We start from the raw sequence: 27,453 nt of genomic DNA on the forward strand, positions 1-27,453 counted from the left end.
TGGTTATGTTTGATCCATCTCCTACTGAGATCTATCCCTAACTCCAATTCTATCTTGTATCAGTGTCTGAAGCATTTCTAATTTTTCCCGAAGATGGAGACTGAGGTGGGCACACTGTGCGTGTCACGTAGTGTCTGGCTCTTGACTAGGAATGACCGTGGTATTTGCTGCATCCTCTACCTGCATGTATTGTTCTGTACCTTTACGATGGCATACTCGTCAGTAATGGTTATGATAAGTAAGCGTTTTTTAGTACACGTATTTTTTGTGTTTTAGTTTCTGATATCTATTTTTTGTAAATTCAAGAGTTTGTGGAAGTCATTAGTAGCTATAAATATCCCTTCGGAAGATCTTTATCATTGTGAAAGAAGAGATTGCTAATTTTTGGTCTTGTATCTACTCTGACTTAAAACTTCCCTCAATCTTGTTACTCAAAGAAAATAAATTTACAACAACAACAAAAAAAAGTGGTTGATACTGTTTCACATATTGTGGTTCTGACAAGTACCATTTACAAAGACTTTATATCATCTTAACCTATATAAACTACACTAATATAAATTAAGATGAAATGTTAAATATATTTAAACATTTTAAAATAATCATAATCATAATTAGTAGTGTACAATAATGTATTATAGTTTTTCAAGCTTATACATTTCTCCTCTTCCACTTATCTTACCATGGATAAAATAGAAATTTTCACTTTACCAAAGAAAAAACTGAGAAATAGAGTTTTCATTTTCTCTCTTAGGCTCACACAGTTAGTGATAAAGGTAAAAGGAAATACAATTCTTTGGCTTTTAGTTTAGTCCTCTCTGCTTTATGCCTGATTGCCACTTTTTGTCAAAGTAGAGGCTACTTGATTTATTGTTGTCTTGCAAAACATCAGTCCCTTTCTTACATGCTTTAGGCTCTGGATGGCCAGAATATCTATAATGCATGCTGCACTCTGCGTATTGACTTCTCCAAGCTCACCAGCCTTAATGTGAAATATAATAATGACAAAAGCAGAGACTTCACTCGCTTAGACCTTCCCACTGGTGATGGCCAGCCATCCCTTGAACCCCCTATGGCTGCTGCTTTTGGTGAGTAGTTCTGTTTTGGGTCGTAGAACAAGTTTTCTGAAGTTACAAGTTTAATTTGTTAATCCATATATGTCAGATGATTTCTTCTTGGATTCTCTCAGGGTTTCAGGAGAAAAAGGAGACTCATGGAACAAAAATGTCTTCATTAACTGAATCTTAATATTAGTAGATTCTATTAGTTGTCAAAAACAAGTGGATACCTAAAATTGAATTTATTTTCTACCATTAATTAAAGAATATTGCTCATTCTTTATAAACCATACAACCATTTGTCTGGATTTAATAGTCTTATATATTACCATTGGTTTAAACAAGTTGATTTATAGCCAGCAGAATATTGACCTAAGTGCTCTTGAGAGAAATACTTCTCCTTTTTAAAGTAGTGATATTTTAAAACAAGGGCCTGAATTGGTAGTATGTTCTTTCTTTATTCAGAGAAGAGGATTTTGTTTTTTAAACATCAGAACTTTTCGTCATTACGCTAAATTTGTGTGAAATTGCATTTTTGCACTAATAAGAATACAATCTTCTGCATTACTCATGCTAATGTTGCTTTGAAGAGCTTCCTTCTTTTATTTAAGATCAGGTCTCAGTAATCTAAACTTTTGAAGTAAACCTTTATGTAAAAGGAAAAGTAGTGAATAGCCTAGTTGAATATATCACTAGGTTAATGTACTTTTTGGCTTTGCAGCACTCAAATGTGGTTTATTATTTAGATAAGGTATTAAATTTTATTACCCTTTGTGATTGATTTTTCTTTGCCAGATGACACCATAAAATATTAATTGAGACTTTAAGTGGTATTTAGTTTATCTTCATTTTACAGGTGAGAAAAAAGAATCCTTAGCCAAATAGTTGTCCAAATTTTCTAGAAAACAGTAAATTTAAAATAAAAGCTTTTTATTATTTATAACTGAAAAAAGTCAAGTGGATTGTTCAGTTCATGTCCCTGAATTGTTAAAGTTTCTGTTTTAGTCTAACCAAGTTTTTGTGTTTTATACATTTGGCCTTCCATGTCTACAGGTTTGGCATCTGTGGATTCAACAAACCGCAGATCAAAAATAATTGGAGAAAAAAAAAAGCTTCATAAAGTTCCAAAAAGCAAAATTTGAATTTGCCTTGTACCAGCAACTATTTACATAGCATTACATTGTCTTTACAACTATTTACATAGCATTTACAACATATTAGGTATTATAAGCAATTTAGAGATGATTTCAAGTATTCAGGAGGATGTGCAGAGATTATATGCACATACTGTGTGCCATTTTATAAAGGGACTTGAGCATCCTTGAGGGGGCTGGGAGTGTCCTGGAACCATCCCTTGTAGATACTGAAGGGGGCTGTATTTGTTATCAGCCTCTACTCATATGTACAACTTGGCAGAGCCAAAGGTCTTTGTAATTAGCATTTTAATAGCAAGTGATAGGAACTGGGGCTGTCATTCAAGTTTGCCAAAGCTTGGCTATCAGGTGCAGAACTGCACATATTCCAGTAATTGAATACATACTGTTGGTGTAATTGATGTTCTGCATTGTGGGAGGAGGACACTTTAAAAATACAATTAAGAATTTTGGTTTCTGAATATAAAATATCAAAATGTTGCTGTCCTTTCTTATTGTGTTAATAAGTCCTTTGTCATTGCAAATAGTATGTACATTGTAAGATAAGTAATTTATCAAACAGAGAACAATACCTTTAGGTGTTGTATGAAACTTTACTCTGCCTCTCACAAATATTTGACATGGTTCACTATTCCCTCTTTTTTTTTCTCTTGGCTTTGAAAATGCTACACTTCCAGGTCTCTGTTCCTTACTTACCTAGCTGTTCTTTCTTTTAAAGATTACCCTTTCAGGTTCTTAGAGCTAAGTTGTAAGCATTCTGGGGTCTTCCTGATCTGTTTTAGAGATATTATTTATATTATATTATATTATATTATATTATATTAATAGAAAAGCTTGTAAAAATATGTGAATATAGTTTTTTATTTTTTTTTTTCATGAAATGTTTAACATTATTCTACTAATTTCATTTAGTTAGTTATGGCTGTGCTAGCTGCAGCGAGCCAGAGTCTGCTCTCTAGCTGGGGTGGATCCCCTTGTTGCAGAGCATGAGCTCTAGGGCGTGTGGGCTTCAGTAGTTGTGACTCTTGGGTTCTAGAGCACAGACTCAATAGTTGTGTCCCACGGGCTTAGTTGTTCCATGACATGTGGGACCTTCCTATATCAAAGATCCTCCTGCATTGGCAGGCAGATTCTTTACCACTGAGCCACCAAGGAAGCCCCTGAGTACAGTTTTAAATATCCATATTACCCAGATTAAGAAATAAAATGTATACACATACTGTGGAAGCACCATTTGTACCCCTCTTGTTTATTGTGTTCCCATTCTCCTGCTCCAATATATCTGTAGTCTCAAATTTTTGATGGTAGTCCTGCTTTTGCTTTTTTGCTTTTCTCCTGTGGTTTGGTTTTGTTTTTTTTACTACTCATTATGCAGCCCTAAGTGCTAGAGATTTTTCTCCTATATTTAGAAGTTTATTTAAATGGAAGCAAACTGTTTTCCTTTTTGATTCATCTATGTTCACATATATGGCTCTTGCTTATCCATTTTCAACACTGTCAAGTGTATAGATTTCCACTGTATGAATATTTTATAGTTGGTTTATCTGTGCTACTACTGATGGACATTTGGGTTATTTTAGTTTGAGGCCATTATGAACAGTGCTGCTTTGAAATTTTCCTAATTATCAATGAGGTTAAACTTATGTTTGTTGGCCATTCTTTATGAATTTTCTGTTAATTCTTTTGCCTGTTTTTATATTTAGTTTCTTGTCATTTCTTGTTTATTTGTAGGAATTCTTTAATATCCTAGACACTAGTCTTTTTGTTGGTTTTATGTGTTGCAAATAGTTTCTATCAGTTTTGGCTTTTTGGTTCATTCTCTTCATGGTATTTTTATATGGCCGAATTTACTTGCCATACCCTTTATGTTTGTGTTTTTGTGTCATGTTTTAAAAAATCCTTTGTTACTTTGACATTATAAATATAAACACTTAGAAATTTTAAAGTGTGTAGTATTTTAGTGACTATTGCAGTATTTCAAGTTACAGAAATAGTTGAAAGAATCTCCTGCATCCTTCAGATTCTCTGATTATTAACATCACACCACATTTACTTTATCATCTCTCTTTGTGTGTGTGTGTGTGTGTGTGGTATTTTTTTCTTCCTCTGAGTCATTGGAAAATAAGTTGCAGTAAAAAGAAAAAAATAAGTTGCAGGCATGATGTCCCTTCTAAATACTCATTGTATATTTTCTAAGAACAAGGACATTCTTATGTAAATAACAAAATCAGAAAATTAACATTCATATGATACCATTATCTAATCCATAGATCTTTTAAAAATTTTGCCAGTTGTGAAAATAATGTTCTTTATGAGAAAATGTTTTTCTAGTAGGGATCCAAACCAGTATCAGGTTAATTTATTTGTCATGTCTTGTGGAGGCCTTTAATTTGAAACATTTCCTCATTCTTTGTCTTTTATGACCTTTAAGTTTTTGAAGAGTTCAGGGTTGAGTATTTAATAGAATGTATCCCAATATGTGTGTCTGGGTTTTTGGCTGAAATAATGTTGTGTCTTTCTCGTTTCATTACATCAGGATTGCTGCCAGTTTATCCTATTCGTGGTGATGTTAACTTTGATCACTTAAGGTGGTTTCTTCCAGTGGTCTTACTTTTTTCCTCTTTATAATTAAAAACACTTTTTTGTAGGGAAGATATGTTGAGACTATATAAACAGCCTGTTTCTTACCACTTTTCACCCTTTAGTTGTTTTTTTCTTTTTAAAGATTTTTATTTGATGTGATCCATTTTAAAAGTTTTTATTGATTGTTACAATATTGATTCCGTTTTATGCTTTGGATTTTTGGACACAAGGCACGTGGGTTCTTAGCTCCCCAATCAGGGACTGAACTTGGATTGCTTGCATTGGGAGATGAAGTCTTAACCACTGGACCTCCAGGGAAGTCCTTCACACTTCAGCTTTAATATCCATTGCCTAAAATAGTTGTCACCGTGATGGTTGTTGCTGTATTGGTGATTTGCTAATTTCATCTTTCCTCCTGATTTGATAGCTGGGGTTTTATTATAAAGGACTTTTTTTACCACTCCATTCATTCATCCATTTTTACTGCATTTATGTGAATGTAAGTTTATAATGTGCTACTTTCTATTTACATGGTATAGTGTGATCGCTGGGATAAGTGATACTTACCCCATTGCATCATTTTACTATTACTGTCTATATTCATTATACTGTGCATTGGCTCTGTATGACTTATTTACTATTCATTCTACTTATTTTTTCACATTAATATGCACTTGTAAATTCTTATTATATGGGCAGTAATTTCATATTATTGTTTTTCATTTTATGTTCAAACTATCCCAGATTTGGCCAGTGGGAGCCCTTTCATACAAGTTTCTGTGGCCTTTTGACGTGTCCTCATCATTGTATGCACACTTCATTACTTTCTGGCAGAAGATGTGTCAAATCTTCTTTACTTTCCCTGCCTTAGCATTGCAGTCAGCCATTTCTCCAATGAGCCCTGGTTCCCTTTAGTGGAAATCAGTATTAAGGCACTATATATATATGCTCATTGATAATACGGTATCATTGCTTCTAGAAACTTTAAGTGGATGTGTATGTGTACTTCATATATTTCTCTGTGTGTGTTTTTTAAAAAACACTGATACTTCCAATTCTAATTGAGCACTGATACTTCCAATTTAACTGGTACTTCCGATTCTCATTGAGCACCGTTTTTCATATTGTGCTTCCTTTCTTCAGGAATGAGAGATCTAGTTTCCATTGGCCTCAACATATTTACCCGTTTGCTCAATCCTATAATACACAGAAAGTTTCAGAATTGTTAACACATACCATTAACTGGAGGTTAATATTTGCATAAGTAGTTTTCTGGGCATTGCTCCAGTGGTCTATTTATTATTTTTGTCATTACCGGAAGTCTCAGTGTCTGACAGAGTTAAGTCTCTTATTCTTCAAGAGGATCTTGGCAGTTCTTGACCATTTACACTTAGAAATTTTAGGATCAGCTTTTCAAGTCCTCAAAGGGGGAAAAAAGCACTCTTAGGGTTTTGATTAGATTATATTGACTTTATAAATCACTTAGAAGACAATTGACATCTTTACAATAGAGTCTTCCAGGTTTTGAACATTGTGCACCTCTCCATTTGTGTATTCTTTAATGTCTTTGGGTAAAGTTTGACGACTTTTCCCTGTGAAAGTATGTTTACATATGTTTGTTAGAGTTATTCCTAAGAGCTATACTTTTAAGGTTCTAATTCTCAACCAGTCTTTTTGATCTGTGTAATTTTGGGCAAATTGCTTAACTGCTCTGTACTTCTGTCTTTTTATATGTGAGATGAACATAATAATACTTAACTGGTAAGAGTTGTGATGAATATTACATGTGCTAATGTACGTAAGAGCTTAGAATGATGCAGTGTAAATTTTAGCCATCATTTGGTTTTCATAGTGTTGCTAATATACAAATGCAGTGTTGTTGTTTCTTGATTTCATACTCAACTTTTATTAACTCCTTTCTCTAAATATTCTAATTTTTTTCTCTTTACTTTAATAAGATGCATTGAACTTCTAAAATTTATGTAGAAATGGAAAAGTATCTAGAAGAGTGAAAGGAAATAAATGCAAGACTTAACATAAAGTGCAGTAATCAAACGACTTTGACAGTGTTGAAAAGATAGATATATAAATCAGTAGAGAAGCATATAGAGTCTAAAATTCACCCACATATATAGGATGAGTTGATTTTGAGCAAAATTGCCAGTGTAAAAATTCAATAAAGGAGAATCTTCCAACAAGTAGTTTTTGGACAGGTGGATATCCATATTGGAAAAAATAAATTTTGATTAGTATCTCACACCATACTGACAGATTGACTTGAAATGGATCTTAGACCTGTCTGTAAACTTAAACCTAAAAAACTCCTAGAATAAAACATAGGAAGGGGGACTTCCCTGGCGGTCTAGCAGCTAAGGCTCAGCGTGCTTCCACTGCAGGGGACACGAGTTTAATCCCTGGTCAGGGAATTGGAATCCCACATGCTATGCAGTGTGACATGGCCAAAACAAAACCAATAAATAAGTCTATAAGGCAAGCTTATAGACTTGAAGAAAACAAATTAGTTACATCAAGGTATACAGGGAATTCCCAGCTCAATAATAAGAAAACAAATCATTAAAAATGGGCACAAGATTTGAAAAAATATTTTACAAAAGATGGTATATGAGTGGCAATAAACACATGAAAAGATGCTCAGCATCCCTAGTCATCAGCAAAATGGAAATTAAAATTACCATAATATATTATTACATACCCTTTAGAAGCATCTTAATTTGGTGGATTGTTGTCTTTTACTGGTCCTAGAAGTGATCTTTCCACATATGCCATCTTCACACTGTTTCTTTTCTTAGTTTTTGGAATTTTGACTAGACCTGTTAAATTTTCTTACTCTGATCTGAGTATCTTAAACTTTCTGTCCTGTTTTTTCCTTTATCTCTCCGAGCTGCATCTTGAATAATTCCTTAAGGCCTTTCATTTTATTAATGATCTCTTCAGCTTTGTCTAATATGTTGTTAAACTTGTCTGATAATTTTAAATTTGAGTAATTGTGCTTTTTATTTCTAGAAATTTTATTCTTTTTTTAAGTATCATCTGCCTTGTAGATACTTTTCAGCATAGCTTTTATTTTTCCAAACATACTATTTAGAATCCTCATCTGATAATTCCAATGTCTGAAGTCTTTGCAGTTATTTTTCTGCAGTTAGATATTTCTTTTTCTACTTTCTTCTTTTTGAGTTATTCACTTACTTGGGAAATAACTTGTGAGACTTCTTAGTCTCAAGATGGTATGTTCTTCCAGAAAGAATTTACTTGTTTGCAACATCAAAGGATCTGTGTCTGGGACCATTTCAATCTAAATCCATAATTTTGTTAATTTTCCCTTGAATTCCTAAGAAATGTGAATTTAGGCTGAAAATTTGCATGAGAGCTTACTTTTGGTTAGACCTTTTCAGAACTTATTTTGTCTCTTCTCTGTTAGACACAAAGTCAACTTTCCTTGTAGTCTTCTGAAGGCAGGGGGAGTAGGTAATGGAATGGGTTATTTTAGGTTTATACTGTTGGATTAATGTCATGGATGTCTCCTGTTGACTTCCTTCCTCTTGGGCTAACATTGGGATTTGCATCTTGTCCATTAAGCGTGAGGATGATAAAACCAAAGCTGTTTGATAGAGTTAGGTTTTTAGCCAGGTTACTCTTAATCATCTTGTTGGCTGTTAGGTTTTTTTGTTTTTTTTTAAAAGATCTTTTTACTGTTCATTGGACATATCTGCCACAAGGTTGGTCTTTAGTCTGCTACTATATCCACATTTTTAAAAAACAATAATTGGACCTCTTTTCCATAATATATATTGTTTGTAATGTTTTAAATGTCTCTGTATTTTGTCTAGTGACTCATAATTTATATAATAATTCTCCAATTTAGACATTAAGCTTGTTTCTTTAGGGTTTGCTACTATAAACAATAGCACTGAGAAACACTGAAACATTGATAAACTGATTTCATAGATAAAAATGTTATCTATTTGTATTCCCTTAATTGCTATTGGTAATACATTTTCCAAATGTAAAATACCTGTGATATAGCTATTCAAATCTTAAACCTTTTCCTTTAAAGTTTGTGTAAACCAATGTCTAACAGGTTAATTTGCTAAAATGTTTCTGTTCCTGCTTACTTGAGGAATGTAGATTTATGGAAACTTTACAAATGTTTCTTTTGTCAAATATTAACAAATGTTCTTGTACTTGGAAACAGTTATTTAAAATTTGGCCCTGGAACAGTTTGCCAGTTCTTTCATTTATTGCTGTTTAATGTTCAAAGAGAGTTAATATCAAAAATGTTCCTCATTTCTCTCAAACCTACTGCATATCTTCTGCCTCATACCGCACCCCCCCCATAACCACTTGTATTAGACTTGTTTTGTTTTAAAAGTACCTCCCTTCCCTTTCTGACAAATCTGTGATTTACAGTAATTAACGTTTATTCCTCTCACATAACTGACACTTAAACAACTGTGAATCAACTTTTGCAAACTTCCCTCACATGTCTTTTAGATCGAGGGTCCAAGCTGAAGGTGTCACTCCATTTGAGACGTGGCATTCTTATGGCAGAGGGTGAAAGAAATCAGAGAACTGGTGTAAACCCATAATGCTTCTTAACGCTTCTGTATAGCAGTCTATGTCATGACTGTCTGTGTGTTCCTATCATGTGAGTGCGTGGTGTTGCCTACAGATGTATGTTCTGCAGGAGACACTGCAAGTCACATAACTAGCCAGAGTTAGATGGAAGGGTCAAGTGAATACTTGACAACCATATTTCTTCTTTCGTTTAACTTCCCAGTGTAAATTTTCATAATAACTCATATCCATATTGAAGTGTCTCTGGTAAGTCTCCCTCTATGCCTTAAAATAGTTATTTGTTCTGAAAATGAATCATTTTACCTATGAGCTTCAGCCTACTTGAATATAGGTTTAGCAAGGGCAGAGATTCTTGTATGTGTTACTCAGTGCTTCCTTAGCGCCAGAGGGGTGCTTGCCTCCTAATGTGCTTTCAGTGATATTTCTCTTATTTCATCACTCTGTCCGTTCTCATTTTTGTGTCTTCATTTATTGTCAGTTCTCTCTGCTAGCTCTGTCCCTGAAGTCTCTTTATAACTATGTTTTCTTGAATTATTTTAATAAGTCATAGCACATATTTAACAAATTCTGTTAAATAATTCTCTTTAATGAAGAGAATAAACTTACGTGATCTTTTAACTTCTCTGGAAAATTCAGCCTACATACTTCCTATAAATATGCATATCACCCTATCATTAAAAAAAAAAACACCAAATCCCTCCCTTTGACTCATACAGTCTAGCTTCTCACTATTGCTCTAAACTATTGCTTCCCGTTTATGTTTCTCACTCTCCCTGACTTTCACTGAACCCTCTCCCTGAAATTCCGTCTCTGGATCCTGAGGGACTGTGATTCATTGTTTTGTTTTCTGAGGCTGTTCTCTGTCTCTTTTCCTTAGAATGCTCATCTTCCACTTAAGTGTCCTGATACTCCCAGGCTCTCTTTTTAGCTTCCTTCATTTCTTGTCTTGTGCCCTAAATTTTTAGTGGAGTTCTTCTTCATATGGCTTTTACATTTATTTCTATATAGATGATTTACAAATCTGTATCTTGTAATAGTTAGAAATTCCGAGTTTACCCCCTCATTTCCACTTGTGGCATTGCCATTTGAATGTCTTAGTATCACCTCGACCTTAATTTGTCCTAAATCAAATTGTTTTCTTAGTAATAATGATTCCACCATTTAGAGCTAACTCCTGTATTTGTTGATGGTGCACAGTCGCCAGGCTTCTAAATGGAGAAGGAATATCAGCCTTTGTTTGGCATCTGGTACACACTAAGCACTGCTTTTCACTTAATGTCCAGCTCAAGTTTTACTTCCTGAGAAGCCTTCAGACAGTCCCAGAGAGTCTTTGCAATCCCTTCTTCTTAGACCACTTGCAGTATATTTGTATTTAAACCTCTAGATCCTCAGCATGTGAATCTTCTGTAATTCATAATTTTAGTTTGTAAAGCCTCTCAAAGGCAAGGATTTTTATTTCATATTTCTTTTTATCAGCACAGTACCCCAGCAGTACAGCATCGTTTAGTGAATATTTGATGATTTTTACATAGAAACAGTGCTCTAAATAAGGGCAGGAATATCAACCTAAATAACAAAACCAGATAAACTAAAACTAAGTAGCAAACTAATAACTCAGAATGAAATACTAATAACATTCTAGCTGTAGTCTTGAACCTTGAACCCAGTTGAAAGGGATTAGCCTCCAGAAGTGGCAGAGGCTCTTATACAACACAGCAAGGATCATCTGTTGGACAAATCTTTACTCCGTGTTAGAATCTCTTTGTCAACAATATACTCTCATATGGCCATTTTATTGTGTTGATAACCATCTTTATAGAAGGTAGTGTATTTATTTCAGCTTCTCTTCCCCATTAGGTGCACCAGGAATCATTTCCTCACCATATGCAGGGGCTGCTGGATTTGCCCCCGCTATTGGATTTCCTCAAGCTACAGGTGACTCTTTTAAAGATGAAGTTGAAATGATTTCTTAATGATGATTTATATATTCTAGAACTTATCAAAATGAAAGATATGACCATGTTTGAAGGATTTACCAAAAAAGCATTACGTATATCAATCATGGAAGTGGCTCATGGACAATAGACGATTGTACAGCTTCCTTGTGTTTATAAATAATTCTCTCTGGTTTCATTCTCAACACTAAAATTCTATTATCTGTTCTGCATCATTTATACTTGTCATTGGCCCAGATAACTATAGGTTGACTATATTAAATAACCTTAGGTTTATCTCTTTGGTTATTATATAAATAGATGAGCTGCTTGCTGATAAGCAGCTCAATTACATGTTAAACAGACTTCTGTCTTACTTATCTTTGTGTCCTTCTGCCTTTAATGACATTCAGTACTTATTATGCAGACAGCAAACATTTGAATGAATAAACATTGACTATTTTATCTGTAAGTACTTTTTAAAAAAAAATTAATGGGTTTGGAAGATTACTATAGAGGATATGCATGCTGTTTTATTTCAGAAAAAAAATACATGTATACACATTTTTTTCTTCAGCTAATGAAAATAATTAAGAGAGAGAACAATCAGTTAATACTTTGATAATGACTCTAACTCTTCCAAATAATAAAATGAATTTGATAATAAGAAAAAATACTTTATGGTTTTGTGCTGAAAGAAAATAATTGAGGTGGATGGTTGGAAGAGTGATGCAGTGTTAAGTCTAGTCTACATACTACCTTTATAGCGTCCAGCTGATCTGTGAATAGAACTATCTTAAACTGCAGCATAGCTACTTTCTGACAATGATCTTAGTATCCTCCCTTTCTAAGTCTGGGAATTGTAACTCTTCTCTTCAGGAGAGAGGATGAAGTTAACTAAAAAGAAAGTGATTTAAAAGGTTGAGATTTATTTTTTAGGATATTTGGTCGTTTTAAGACATTTTAACATATGTTTAATTAGTGAGTGATCTTATCTATCTCATTAAAATGAAGGCATTATACATTGTGTTTATGTATTTGAAGATCCCAAGAGTTACACATTTGGAGGTAGTGATATATGGTTTCCTTCATTTTAGATATTTTTTTGACATGCTGTATCTGTAAGACACTGTAGTAGATGGTAAAAAAGAGGAAAAAACTGCATAAAGAGGGCTCCTGAGTTGATAAGGCTTTCCAGGTGTGATAGGGGGTGTATGCACACACATGATTTGTGATGAAGTGGCCAGACTCTATTATAAGGAATTTTGAACTTAAAGAATCAATACCTTAAAGAATTGGCTCATTTTACATCAGTTTGGAATTTTATCTTATATAGTTTTTAAGCTGAGAATACAAATGGTTGGACCTTATGAGGAAGTGTAGTGTTTTATGTATTGTATGTAGTGTCAATATTCCAGTATCATAGGGCTTTCAGTAGCTTCTGCAGTATCTAAGGGAATAGAGAGCTCTGAAAATTCTTGCTCCAAAAGCATATTGAATTCCATAAATTTGTTGTTGATGGTAATAATGTTTTACAAGGTTACAAAATGTTTTTTTCCCCATGCAGAATATATGTATACAGTTTACCTGTTTTAGATGTACAGCCCAGTGATTTTTTAATAAATTTACAGAGATGTACAGTCATTACCACAGTCCAGTTTTAGAACATGCATTACTACCTAGCTTGCATATATGTGACTTCTGCTGAAGGGCTTTTAAAATGTATATATATAAACACACACACACACACACACACATATGATTTAATGGTAGAAGTCAATATAAAAATTCATCTGCTTTAGAGAAATGTATTGGAATATATCTATTTCAAGAAATAGAAGGAGTACTGGTAGTTATAGACCCTTTTAAAAAACCTCATGGCTTTAAGACTGGTGAATTTGGTTGGTCTGCAAAGTGTTATATAAATAATAGAGTATTAAGTATGATAATGTCAACAAATGAGAAGCTCTACCTCCAGAGTCTGGATTGACCTTTGTTATCCTTAGGGTAGCTTTGAAGCATTTTCTTCTCTATTTTTGCTTTTTCATTCATTTGTTTTCTTAAGTCTCATCAAGTGTTCCAATTCTCCAGATAACTAGAATGCAAAATGCTTTTGCTGTTTCATAAAGGTCTGTCAGTCCCAGCTGGACTAGGTCCCGGAGCGCTTGGTCCCCTCGCAATCACCTCCTCCGCTGTCACTGGAAGAATGGCCATTCCTGGGGCTGGTGGGATGCCAGGAAATTCCGTTCTGCTTGTCACCAATCTTAATCCTGATGTGAGTTGGAAAGTATCATACGTAAAAAGTCTTTCAGGAGGAAATACTGTACCTTCTGACTTCGAGTTGAATTCAAATGGAAATGTTTAAGAATTTGTATTAAAGTTCATCACTAATATATATAAAGAAGCATGTAAAAAAGCAACACTTTAAACACAGTCAACTCTCGTTTTTACAAGTAAACTTTTAAAAATTTTTAGTTAAATGAGACCCTTACATTTTGTGTTCTCCTTTTCAAACAGCTTATCACGCCACATGGACTTTTTATACTATTTGGTAAGTAATTTCTTTTGCTTTGCTGTTTTTAGTTTTTTTTTTTTAAGTTAGCTATGATGTGAATTGAGCCCATTGCATCATTCAGTAATACTTACTACTGCTGTGTGCCGATTAGAGTGAGGATAGAATAACAAGGAACATTTGTTAAGTGGTTATAGATACAACAATGTTTTATAAAAAGGGAAATATAGGTTGTAATAAGAACATACAGCTGGAAGACCTAACCTTGCTGAGGGAATCAAAGGTGATGTACAGAGAAATGATAGTTAAGCTGACTTGTGAGAAATGAAGAAGTGTTACGTTAGCCAGGCAGAAAGGGAGGGCGAATGTCCATTCACAGATACTGGCAGGGAGAGACAGAGCTCTTGGAACATGGAAATAAGGAAACTCAGTGGAGAGTATAAGGGAGAGACTTGTTGAAGCTGGACAGACGAATAGGGAGCAAGGCCATTAAGAGCTTTGTGAACTATATTAAGGAACTTGGTTTTTAACCTAAGAACAATGGGAATCCATAATGAGATTGAGATTTTAAAAATAATCCCTAGACTTTTTGATAGTGTACCTCTCTCAGTTAAAAAATATTTAACATGTACTCCTAATCTATATATGATTAATTAATCATAAATTTCATCAATCTTTTACTGTACTCTGTATGTATAGTTTTATATTACAAACAGAAATACAAGAACCATGAAGTAAGCAATGTTTAATATTTTAAAGATTTTTATTAATGAAAGTTTTTTAAATAAAAATCTTGTTAACATTTAGTGAGAAATAAGATTTAATATGCTTCATTATTTTCAAAAATCTTTTTCACTTTGAATCAGTATTCCAAAATCTGATTCTAAATTCACTTTATTTTTGTACTTGATGGTTGTCAAAACTGAAAAAGATACCTCATAAGGATACACGAGGAAATTCCCTGGCCGTCCAGTGGTTAGGACTCAGTGCTTCACTGCTAGGTTCTGGGTCCAGTCTCTGGGTGGGTAACTGAGCTCCCGCAAGTCACGTGACATGGCCAAGAAAACATTTTAATTGAAAAATATAAAAATGTGATATGAATGAAAGTGTTGCATTGTTGCTATACTAATTAAGATACTAGTTTTTTGGTCTAATCCACTAAATTTTGATGTATTTTACTTGGAAAAAGTTCCATGTTTCCTCTTGTTAAATTAGTTGATTTTGAAATCTATTGTATTAGAATAATGGGGCTAAAACTCACTAATCTTCATTTGAAAAAATTTTTAATAGAAATCGTTTCAAAAAAGTGGATAATAGGTTTTTTTTTTTTACAGTGTCTTTCAGATATAATTTACAGCCATACAATTCACTAACTTAGGTATACAACTCAGTGATTTTTAGTCAGTGTACAGAGTTGTGCAGCCATCACCAGAGTTCAATTTGAGAACATCTCTGTCACCCCACAGAGATACTTCATACTCAGGTGCAGTTTCTATAATAGTTTTAATTCATGATACATTTATATGATTATCAGTAACAAAATCATATGTTCATGCTAATTTTCATATGTCTCTTTAGTAGCCAGAGCACATTTCTTTCCAAAAATAGTTAATTTCTCACTAATTTAGAAAAAAATTACCCTCAGCTTGAAATACAAATTGTATGTTATTTTTTAAAGGCTATTTATTTTGGCCAAGAGGGACAGGGAAGCCTGATGTGTTGCAGTCCATGGGGGTGCAAAGAGTTGGACACTACTGAGCAACTGAGCAACAATATTTCAGCCACTTGTCATTTCTGAAAAGGACAGCAAATTTGGGATACTTACATATATATATATATATTTTTTAGCTACTGTTTATCTCTCAGTTTAGTTGCTTGTAGGGGCTTGCCCATGAGATAACCAGTTCTCCTATGTGCGCCCTGAAGATTGTCGTAGTTGTTCTCTCATCCTGTTACACAGTATGGTAATGGTGCTGCTGTTTAAGGATCTTATTTTTATGATATTGGTGGTACCCTGTTCCACATGAACTGCAATATATTTTAGCACACTAAATGGAAAAAGATGAGGAAATGTCCTTCACACTGTAGAAAATTTCCATCTATAATTTCTTGTATATGTTTAAAATTAGTAAAATGTAGTTTTTCACATTGGTTTATATAAACAAATCAGGATAAATAACAGTTTATTATCCTCTCGGGCTTCCCCGATAGTTCAGTTGATAAAGAATCCACCTGCAGTGCAGGAGACCCTTGTTTGATTCCTGGTTCGGGAGATCCACTGGAGAAGAGATAGGCTATCCACTCCAGTATTCTCCATAGGGTTACAAAGAGTTGGACACAACTGAGCGACTTTCACTTTCAATCCTCCCACACCCCAGTGAATCATTTTGTCTGCTTTTTGGGATGTGGGACCCACTTTGGGGAACACTAGTATAGAAAAATTGGATGTAATGAGATCAGTTTGGAGGCTATTGTGATTGTCCAGTTGTGAAATAGTGATAATAGCTTGGATGGTAGGGAGGATGGGGAAAGTGGACAAATGTGAGAGGTATTTAGGCCATAGAATCAATGAGTACTGGTAGTTGATAGGATGTAAGAACTTAGGGAAAGGAATAGGTCAAAAGATGACTCCCAGGTGTCTGACCAGAGCAAATACATGCATGATGATACTGTTTATCAAGAGAGTTCATGAACATAGGAGGGGACAAAAAGGGGAGATGAGTCGATTCGGAATATATTAAATTTGAAGTATTTATGGGACATCCACGTGAAGGGATTAATAAATCTAAAATATAGATACAAATTTGGGAGCATATATATGAAATTGCTCAGGGAAAGCATATAGCATGAGAAAAGAAGCTTTCTTTAAATATATTGGTAAAATTAATTGAACACTACAGTCAACACTAAAAAACTGTTTTGTCTTTTTAATTAGGAGTATATGGTGATGTACATCGAGTGAAGATAATGTTTAATAAGAAAGAAAACGCATTGGTTCAGATGGCAGATGCAAATCAAGCTCAACTAGGTACTAGTGATTAATAATAGTCCTTATTATATGTACATATTATATGCTCCTTTTGTATGTGAATTTTCCTATGAAGTAAACTTACGGCTTAAGTAGAAGGAGTTCCTCTTTATGTCAGTGTCTGCACTATTATTTGGATCTGCTTACATTTTAAGATTTTAAAATGTTTATAACTCTTTGAAGTGCATTTATCTGTTTGAACATATCATTGATGTTTAGAGCTTTGACTCTAGGATTTTTCCATTAGCTTTAAACTAATAAACATGACTTGTTTTCTTTCGTTTGCGTGTTTGTTTTCCTTTTAAGTTTTCTAGAACTGTTGCTTAAAAGTTCATAATGATAGTGCAAGAAAGTGTCATTTTGCTATCTCACCATTCATTATTATAGTGGCTGTTGAAATATACTAGTCAGATATTTATTTTAAAAAGCTTTACTTGAGATTAATTTATTCAGTAGCCATTTCCTGAGCTCGTGTTATATTTCAGGCATTCTGAAACGTTTTAGCACTCTGCTAGGAAAATAGGTATTTTTTGTTGTATTGCATTTCTTTATGGTAAAACCAACTCATTTAATATATTTTCATATGTAAGAGTTTTTAAATTTAAAACTATTTAAGCCCTCAAACTGACAATATAATTTTAAATGACTAAATAAAAAGAATTATGATAGTTTTACAGAGACTCTACCTTAATACCCAGGATTTCCTTATTTTCTTCTTATGCACCAGCAATGAATCATCTGAGCGGTCAAAGACTTTATGGGAAAGTGCTTCGTGCTACACTGTCCAAGCATCAGGCGGTTCAGCTTCCTCGAGAGGGACAAGAAGACCAAGGTCTGACTAAGGATTTTAGCAATAGTCCTTTGCATCGCTTTAAAAAACCTGGCTCTAAAAACTTCCAGAATATTTTTCCCCCGTCAGCTACTCTGCATCTTTCCAACATCCCGTATGTATCTTAATTTGTTACTATTCATTTCAATGATAAATAATCTAGAGTATATGGTTTGGGGAGATAAAAACTGAAATTATTGTTAACGTAGTAGTAGAAATTCACTGATTTCTTGTCAGATGATTTATTTGCCATCATGTCTTAAGAAATTTATCTAAACTTACACTCCAAAAGTAAAGGTAGCAGTGTTTAAAATTTTTCTTTCCAAACAGGGAATTAGCAACTAGTTACCTTTCAGTTATAGAAGGGCAAAATTACATTTATGCAGAGATATTCCATTGGTACAGACTTATTCATCCTTCTGTAGAAGTGAAGACCTTTCAGCAACCAGCATAGCAAAATCAAATAATTTATGTTTTTAAGAATTTGGTAAGCTTCCCAGGTGGCTCAGTGGTAAAGAATCTGCTTGCCAGTGCAGGAGGCACAGGAGACATAAGTTCAACCCCTGGGTTGGAAAGATCCCCTAGAGTAGAAAATGGCAGCGTTCTCCAGTATTCTTGCCTGGAAAATGCCATGGACAGAGAAGCCTGGTTGTCTACAGCTCATGGGGTTACAAAGAGTCAGAGGCACGCAAGAATTTGGTAAAACTGAATTCTCTGTTTTTTAACCTACAAGCCACATATATATCTAAAAGCTAGAAATTATTTTCTTATAACCAGTCTGTAGTAACCAGTGTTGTAGCAGACTTGTTCTTCAGTCATCATCTAGCTTAGAGATTGACAGACTACAGCCCATGGGTCAAATCCACCTGTAAGGCCCATGAGCTAAGATCAGTTTTTACATTTTCAGTGGTTGGGGAAAAACAAAAGAATAATATTTCGTGATTTGAGAAAACTGCATAAAATTTCACCTTCCATGAGAAAAGTTTCAGAGAACACAGCCACATTTATTGATTTATGTATTAGCTATGGGTGCTTTTGAGCCAATACGACAAAGCTGAATTGTTAGAATAGAGACTGTATGGTCATCAAAGCCTAAGAAATGTAAAACTGGAAATCCCAGTTTTAATTTGTGAAATCCTTGACCAAAAAAGATGACAGTTTTATATAACATGGAGGAGGATAGCTTTGGAAAGAAAGGGTAAAAGCTGGGGGGTATAGTTGTATGCCAGCATGTGTGTGAAAAGTTAAAAGGGAATGGAAAAGGGTACAGTTCTGGGACATTTCTGAAAATGAGAATGGCCGTTGAATGGGAACAAAAAATAATTGTTTAAAATACTGTTGAATGCCCAGGCTCCTCACTAGTCTCCAGTTAGGCACATGGAGAAACTTTGCATCTGAATTGGGCAGTGGCTCAAGCCTTATGCCTTCCAGGCAACAGGAGGAGTCGCTTTAGAAAAGAAAACTCAATTATGTGCGTCTAGAAATTTAGCACCTCATTACTACAGAATGAGGGAGAGAGGCAACATATTTAAAGACTAAAGCAGGCTCCCTCTTAAGGACATTTATCCAGGAGCTGGTTTCAGGTTGTATCCTACACTGGACATGTAGGTAGGAGAAAGAATGTTAATGTATTTTTTAACCATCTACCAAGTATCGGGCACTGTGCTGGTGTCTTACATGCATTACCTCATCTAATCTCCATAATAATCTTTTTAAAATTGTGGTTAAATACATAGCCATTTTAACCACTTTTGAGTGTGTGTTTCAGTGTACACTCACATTATATACTTTCATAGTGTTCAACCATCACGTGTATCCATCTGTAAATCCTTGTCATCATCTCAAATTGAAGCTCTGTATCCATTAGACAGTATCTCTCTGTTTCTCTCTACCCTGTCCTTGGTATCCACCATTCTGTGTTCTGTCTTAGCAGTTTATCCATAATAACCCTTGGAGTAAAGGTTGTTAGTTTCATTTTAACACTGAAAGTGAGAGGCTCAGATTAAGTAACTTACTCAGGAGTGACATACCAGGTGAACATGAATTCGAATCTCTCTCCTAGCAGAGCCAGTTGTTGTTCTGTAAGACCATCCTTGCTGGTAGTTGTGAAATGACGAAGAGTCTACTTTTAGTCCATTGACTGTCATGTGGTAGACCACTGTATTAGTTGTCCACTGCTGTGCAACAGATCACTCCAAAACCTAAAGCTTAACACAGTAGTAGATGTTCTTTATCTCAAACTGTTACTGTGAGTCAGGAATCCAGAAGTGGTTTAGGTTTTGGCTGATTCTCTCACAAAATAGCATCTGAAGGCTGTAATGGGGTTAGAGTCCACTTCCAAAGTGGCTCCTTCATATGCTTAGTCAGTTCCTTGCCACAAAGACCTGTGCATAGGGCTACTTGACTGTCTTCATGAAAAGGCAGCTGGTTTCTTCCTGAGCTAATCATTCAAGAAAGGGCAAGGTGGAAATCACAGTGTCTCTAAGCCTCAGAAGTCACGTGTCATTTCTGTAATACCCTGAGGGTTACAGAGGACATCCTTATTCTGTATGGGAGAGGAGTACCCAAAGGGTATAAATACTAGGAGGCAAGTGTAATTGGGGGCTACTTTTGAATATAATTGGCGCATATACATGTTTGTAATTATCCTGAATGTAATTGAAAAGGTACTGGATTAGTACTAAAAATACACTGGACTAGTAGTGGACTATAGAAGACAAATCAGAGCTAGGGAAGGGGCTTGGAAGTACTGCTGCTAAGTCGCTTCAGTCGTGTCCGACTCTGTGCAACCCCATAGACGGCAGCCCACCAGGCTCCCCCATCCCTGGGATTCTCCAGGCAAGAACACTGGAGTGGGTTGCCATTTCCTTCTCCAATGCATGAAAGTGAAAAGTGAAAGTGAAGTCGCTCAGTCGTGTCCAACTCTTAGCGACCCCATGGACTGCAGCCTACCAGGCTGCTCCGTCCATGGGATTTTTTTCCAGGCAAGAGTACTAGAGGGGGTGCCGCTGCCTTCTCCATTGGAAGTACTAGTTAGGTACTAAAGCCGTATGGGTAATAATCCCATTGAAAGAGTAAATATAGAAAGATTTTCTTGTTCTTTAGGTACTGCCCATGTCTTATGCAAAAGAATTGAGACAACATTCCATTGTCTGAAGACATGCATGCATCAATCTTGAACATCTTTTTTTTTTTTTTTTTTTTTTGCGACTCTATGGAAAACCCACCAGGCTCCTCTGACCATTGGATTTTCCAAGCAAGAATACTGGAGTGGGTTGCTCTTTCCTCCTCCAGGGGATCTTCCCAACCCAGGGATCAAACCCAAGTCTCCTGCATCTTCTGCATTGCAGGCAGATTTTTCACCACTAAGCCATTGCGGAAGCCCAACCTTGAAGGTCTTTAAGGGCACTTGCAAATCATGTCTTCATTGCATGGCTTTATGCTCTTTGTAATGTGAGGTATTCTAGAGACCTGATGATGTCAGGAATTAATCATTGCTTCATTTGAAAATTAGGGATAAGATAGTTGACTGTCTCTGTGATGATGTTTTCACAGCCCCTCTGTTACAGTAGATGACCTGAAGAATCTTTTCACAGAAGCTGGATGTTCAGTGAAGGCTTTTAAATTCTTCCAGTAAGTCCATTCTCTTAAAAAATACATGATTTGCAAATGTTTATGGTAATTTAATGAAATCTTCTAGGGTTGGGGAAGAGGTTTGTAGGCAAAATTAATTCTGTGTACTTTTTCTGTTTCTTCTGCCACTTTAGGAAAGATCGCAAAATGGCACTCATTCAGTTGGGATCTGTGGAAGAAGCAATCCAGGCCCTCATTGAGCTTCATAACCATGACCTTGGAGAAAATCATCACCTCAGAGTTTCCTTCTCAAAATCTACAATCTGACTTTTCTTTGAATTTTTCTCCTAAGACTGAACCATAATTTCAGTAAAACCTTCAGACATAGACTGAAGCAGCTCAAGACCAATTTTGCCTCTTTTTCAAAAATAACTCTTTCTGACTTTGATGTTAAAGTATATTAAAAAAAATCAAGGGATGTTCTCTTTTCCCATTTCTCCCCTCTGCCAGTACGTCATCAGAGGTGTGTTTTTCCTTTGTACCATTGTTTCTAAAATGAAAATAATCTTCAGGAAAAATTTTTTTTCCAATAATTTAATTCCCTGTATTAAATTGGATTTCAAGAGGACAGACTCTTTTAATTTGGGTCCAGATCAGCCTTATACAACATTTCTAAACTCCTTTGTACTTTGAAAAATTTAAACATACAGACTTTTAAAATTACTTGGCATAAGTAATTTAAATGACCTATAACCAAGTTTTTAACTTTATGATTCAGAAGTTTGAGTCCTGTAGGAAACTATGTTCTCTTATAAGTTATAACAGTTATTTGGCATATATTGATACTTATTATACATAAATGGGGTTGTATTGGAAGCAAATTGATAAACTTGCATGTTTTCTTTCAATTATTTTTTTCCCACTGTAAGACACTCCTTTGCATATCTTTAACTTTTTAAAACTATTTGGAGAATGAAATGTCTCAATTGTCTCCAGGGAAATTACATGGAATCCAACCAGGATCTATTAAGGGTCAGAATAATTCATTTTATTTGGGAAAATCATGGTTTAAATTTCACAATGACAGTTGCCTAGTAATATGATCTTGGAAAATTTAAAAAGAAAAATAATCCTACTTATAAACTACTTTTTTACAGTTGTTTTCAGAAAAAAAAAGTTTACAGTCTTAAGGAAAATATTCAGGTCTATTATATGGTTTGACAGATTTTTTAAAAGTTATTTTTGGTAAAGTCTTCTTTTAGAAAAAAAATTAATCTCAAGGGTTTTTTGTACCACTATAATCTCTAATACTTATTCAGAATTACTGTGTATTTACTTAATTTCCTATTATGTGCCTTATTATGTGCTTATGATATAATAGGTTAGAGTTTTATCTAAGTATCTTAAAAGCTATATTGTCGGCTTGTTGAGCATTTGTTTTTTCTTTTCCTTGTTTTGGCAAGAATTTTAAAGTTGTTTTTTTTTTTTTTAATTGCAGTTTTAAGTGATTTTTCAAGAAGTAATAGTTTCTATTCAAATTTTTGGTGCTTTGGTGTAGAGGTGGGGTGGGGAAGGGTTAAATGGTTTGGGGAATAACTCAGTGCACACCTGTAGGCCTCTTCATATTGTGACCAGCAGTGGTCATTGCAGTTATAGCATACCAGTTGGGGGCTATAAAATGCAGTCTCCGTTTCTGGATCTTGTCTAATCTTTATCCATTAGAATTTGTCTCAGGATTGCTTGGTTTTTGTCATATACTCAAGTGAGAACTTGCTTTTCTTGGCTAATGAAGCTGAGTACTGAGTGAGTGCCCACATAGGTGGTGTATGAGGAGTGGGCTCTTTCTCATACTCTGTCCCTCTCTCTCTCTAGTTGAACGTAAGCATACGTTTTAATGTTGTTTCAGTGACTGTATAATGTAAAACTGTTTCTTTTAAATTAGATACTTGGCATTGATTACTTATTCCTTCAGTGCTTGAGTAGATTTTTTAAAGCAGAATTTGTTAAAAGGGTCGTTTTTGTCTATTCCTTTTTCACTTTTCTCAGATTCTCAGAGTGGCTCATCTCACCTTTTAGAAGAATATCTCAATCTCGTATTATATTCCAGCTATTAAATTAAACAGGAAAGTTTTAACAAAAACAATTTTGCAAAAATATTCGGAGAATACAAAAGACATTCTGGATTGTTCAAAAGCAAAATTCCCTCAACGCTGAGCAGCAATTAGTCGGTAGAAAATGAAGGACACTAAATTGAGATCTTTCGAATGGATCAGTTTTAGTATTGGCTGATCGGTATAATCATTTATCTAGTTTTTTTTTTCACTTATGAAATATATTTTTACCAAAACACTGAGTAAGAGGGAAGGGAGAAAAACCAATTTCTTTAAGAAATCACTCCAAGTTTGCTTCAATTTTTCCTTCTTTACAAGCACTATTGTAATTTTCAGTTATATTTTAAATTGGAATTTTTTTTTCTTTTTGAGTTAGGAATTACTGTGTAGTTTCAATTCATGATTCTCATAACATTCAGTGTAAGTGTAGCAGAATTGTAGCAGAAGGGAGATCATAAATGGTGTTGAATGTAATTTTGAAGTAGGAAATGGCCTTTATATTTGAGAGAGAACATTTGAATCCTTTTCAGGGCTTTGTGTGTGTATGTGTATGTGTGTATAGATGAGTGTATATACATACATACACTCCTCTAATGTTGTACATACATATGTACATTACATGCATCTTAAATTATTGACCAAAAACATTAATCAAATTAAGATTTGGAAAAGTGAGATATTCTTATTTAAAACAGTGTGTTCAAAACCATCAATTTGTGTCTAAAATTAGCTGTAGCACATGGATGTTGTCCATATTGGGCTCTTTGCTCTTTGAATTATAGAGGTCTACAGTATTTGTGTTGACATAGTTTCTGTAAAAAGATTTAAAAATATCAGGGCAGTGAAAAAACTAGATCTTTGTATTTTTTGTTTTGGCATGCAATTAGTTGATATCTGCTAAGCAATGTTTTGTTGTTGTTGAGCTGTCGTAGTATCCTATTTTAAAGTTTATTTACTTTATTTCCAGGAGAATTGTCTTATTTTTGGAGGTGTCTGACTTTGACACAAATTATATATATTCAGGACTTTTAAAAATAGCAGTACAAAATGAATAACCAACAAAAACCCATAGTATGAAACTCTGAGAAAAAAATAGCAGTACACATTAAACGGTAGCAATTTATGCCAAAAAGTTTTACTTTGAGATTTAAATAACTTGCATAGTAGTAAATTGTGTTTTGTGTGAGATACAAATAGGAAAATAAGCTTAATAATTTGATAACTTCCTGGAAAGTATCAGAATTGCCCAGTAGTTCCTACAGAATGCAGTAAATTCTTTGTTTAAGGCTAAGTTGTGATGTTAGTTGCAGTAATGTTTCTGATTTTGTTGTTGAAAGTTGGCAAATCTCACAGTTTTTAGAGACACAGTTTTTGCCTGCCTGATTCCTTATGGAAGCAGTGTTTCTTTGGCTCCACCTAGTATGGTCATCATAGGTTCTGCTTCAGTTGATTAGAAGTAGTGCCCATGAATGTCTCTGTTCAGTTTTATATAAACTTTTGGAAACTTCCATGTTATTAAGCAGGCAGGTTATGCACTGATTGTATTATCATGTAATTCCCCTTCTGTTCCCACTAAATATTTTTTGGACGAAAGATGACAAGCTCAAAAGTATGTGTCCCCTGCCCGCAGTGAGTCACTTAAAAACCCTGTTTGCCAAGTTGTCAGGCTATCTCTCAGAAAAACTAGTGTGTATTGCTATTTTTAAAACCAAAAAGACAGCATGACTATGGGTAAAAGCGTTCTTAACCTTTCCTTTGTCTTGATCTGTTATTAACAAGAATAAAACTGCCAGACTTAAAATAATCTACTATTGTGCTGAAAAGAAATACCATTAGATTGCACAAAACTTTTCCCTTAAAGAAAATGTAATTCAGCTGTCTCTTAATTCAGCTGTGTTATTATTTAGAAGACTATTTGCAGTCTTTTTTCAGAGCAAATTTTAACAGCTAGTTGTGAATAGTTTAAAAAATAGAAAATTACTAAAATATCAGTTTGGGGGGTTTTATAGAGGGAGAAGAACGAAAGAAACAGGACCAAAGTGTATGTGCCTTCTTCAGTAGTCTTAATTGATCTTTCTTCCTAATGAGGTTTAGGTGGTAGTATCAACATTCTGGTTTTCAGGAAATGCATACTATATAATTTTAAAAGAATGTTATCCCACAGACCATTCTTTCAAGGAAACAGTTGTAACTGTAAAATGAAGTCTCAGTTATGCTTTTTGCCTTCCTCACATAATATTCATAGCATGTGCAGGCCCAAGAACAGAGCTGCTCGGAGTCTTTGTGGTAGTCATCTTCATTTCTGTAACCTGAGGCATGTGTTCCAGAGAACAGGGGTATTTTTCTGGCCCAGTGACCTTGGTGATAATAGTCATGGTTGAAAGCTGCTTATGGCAAGCTGAAATCAGCACTGTAAACAGATTTTTGTTGTTGTTGTGTTTAGGTTATTTTTAGTTCTTGAATCTGTGTAGTAGTTGTAATAATAAATATTTAAATAACTATTTTTGATGTCATTTAAAAAATCATACTCTGGCCTTTCTTCCCTTTACCATTGATACCCAGATCTTTAAAAAATTCATCCCACATCCAAAAAGTACTAATTATAAAGATTGCTAACCAAGCAGAGTTTTGCATCAAAATGTCACCTCATTGCTCTGACCAAAGACTGACTGTTCTGGTTTTGACTCCTTTCTGTTAAGCATTTTTTCCCAAGCTCCTTTCTGAAAGAAGACGCAGTGCAAAGCGGCCTTTACTTTCTATTTCCTATCGGTGAATAGACTACTTAGAGAAAATGGGAGTTTAAATGTGAACAGAATGGATTAGATGATAAGGGTTCGATGGGCATTTTCAGTACTGTATTTAAGGAAAAAAAAAAATAGCACAGCTAGGAGCCTCTGACATTGTCTTGTGTTTTATGTGGTCTGTTCATAAAATTCCCTTTTTCAGTTTGTAAGAATGTTCATCTAACAGAAGTAAATGCTGTAAATATTTGTAACAACATTTTTTTAAACCAGGCCAAAAAAGGGGGGAAAAAAGCGGTTTTAGGGAACAAGTTGACATACAAAGTGGTTTTATATAAAACATCAATTGTCTTGTATATTTTGATAAGCTGCAGTACCAGCTTTCATTTGTAACACAGTTTGTGGCTTTGGAAGAAAAGGATTCTGTGATTGTTGAAGTGAATCATGTTATAAATGCAAAGAGATGATAAAATATTAAAAAACATATTTTCTAAGTGCGTAGTGCATGGTTAATTAAAGCTTCTGTACACTACAGTATATTCCATTTTCGTTCAGTTTGTATATTTGCTGACTATTGATATCTCTACTCTTTTCCTAACAAGTATAGCATTGTAGCATGCCTTTTAATAAATGTCATGACATCTGTACTCTCTTAAAATATTTCTGTGTTCTTGTCTGTACTTTGGGTTTTCCCTTGTCTTACCTGTAATTCTAATGATGTCATATTTTCTTTTCTTTCTCATAACCATCCATCTAAACTTGTTACAGCATAGCAAGCACATGTGCACACAGCTTTAAAAACTAAACGACCCTAAGTTTGCTGATCATCTCTTTTTTAGTTCAGGAACAGTTCTCATTTTGGGAAACAAAGTGCTTTTCTAATCATCCTACAAGTAGCTTTGTAAATGGCACACTCCCTCTGTATGAGTACACGTTGGTATATTTGCATGAATGCTGTCTTTTGCTCTCTGTGTGTATATATCTCTCTCTCTCCTTTCTGTCTCTCTCTTTCACACACACAGACAATATATGTACAATGCCAAACAAGAGTTGGAACATTTTTTCCAGTTTTTGGCTTCCCTAGGGAGCTAATATACATAAATTTTGAGACATGAGGTGTGATCTCAAACCAAGTTTGTGTTCTTTTCAATTAAAGGGTAACATAGTTACCAGCTGCCTATATATTTCTTTTCCATAGACAAAAATGTTTTATTTCTAGGTTCTTTAAAGTATTATTGGATTTTGGGAGTCTAAGCAGTCATTTATTTTAATCTTTTATTCTTAGATCTTTTGCAAGTGGAAATTTATGTGTGTGTGATTATTTTTAATGGCAT

General features: G+C 34.5%; 1 protein-coding gene across 6 annotated transcripts in view; it reads left to right on the plus strand.

Annotated features, from left to right (window-relative positions):
• PTBP3 (polypyrimidine tract binding protein 3) overlaps positions 1-26,613 on the plus strand; it is a 90,461-nt gene extending 63,848 nt beyond the window's left edge. For all 6 annotated transcript variants that reach the window (XM_070375104.1, XM_070375103.1, XM_070375106.1 and 3 more), the window contains 8 exons: positions 914-1,088; positions 11,249-11,326; positions 13,455-13,600; positions 13,843-13,876; positions 16,773-16,865; positions 17,593-17,809; positions 21,250-21,327; positions 21,462-26,613. In XM_070375104.1, coding sequence (XP_070231205.1) covers positions 914-1,088; positions 11,249-11,326; positions 13,455-13,600; positions 13,843-13,876; positions 16,773-16,865; positions 17,593-17,809; positions 21,250-21,327; positions 21,462-21,594 — 954 coding nt within the window. In that variant the 3' untranslated portion in view covers positions 21,595-26,613. The remainder of the gene's footprint in view (positions 1-913; positions 1,089-11,248; positions 11,327-13,454; positions 13,601-13,842; positions 13,877-16,772; positions 16,866-17,592; positions 17,810-21,249; positions 21,328-21,461) is intronic.
• The last annotated feature ends 840 nt before the right edge of the window (positions 26,614-27,453 follow it).

Source organism: Bos mutus, chromosome 8, assembly GCF_027580195.1.
Source record: "Bos mutus isolate GX-2022 chromosome 8, NWIPB_WYAK_1.1, whole genome shotgun sequence".
Lineage (NCBI taxonomy): Eukaryota > Metazoa > Chordata > Mammalia > Artiodactyla > Bovidae > Bos > Bos mutus.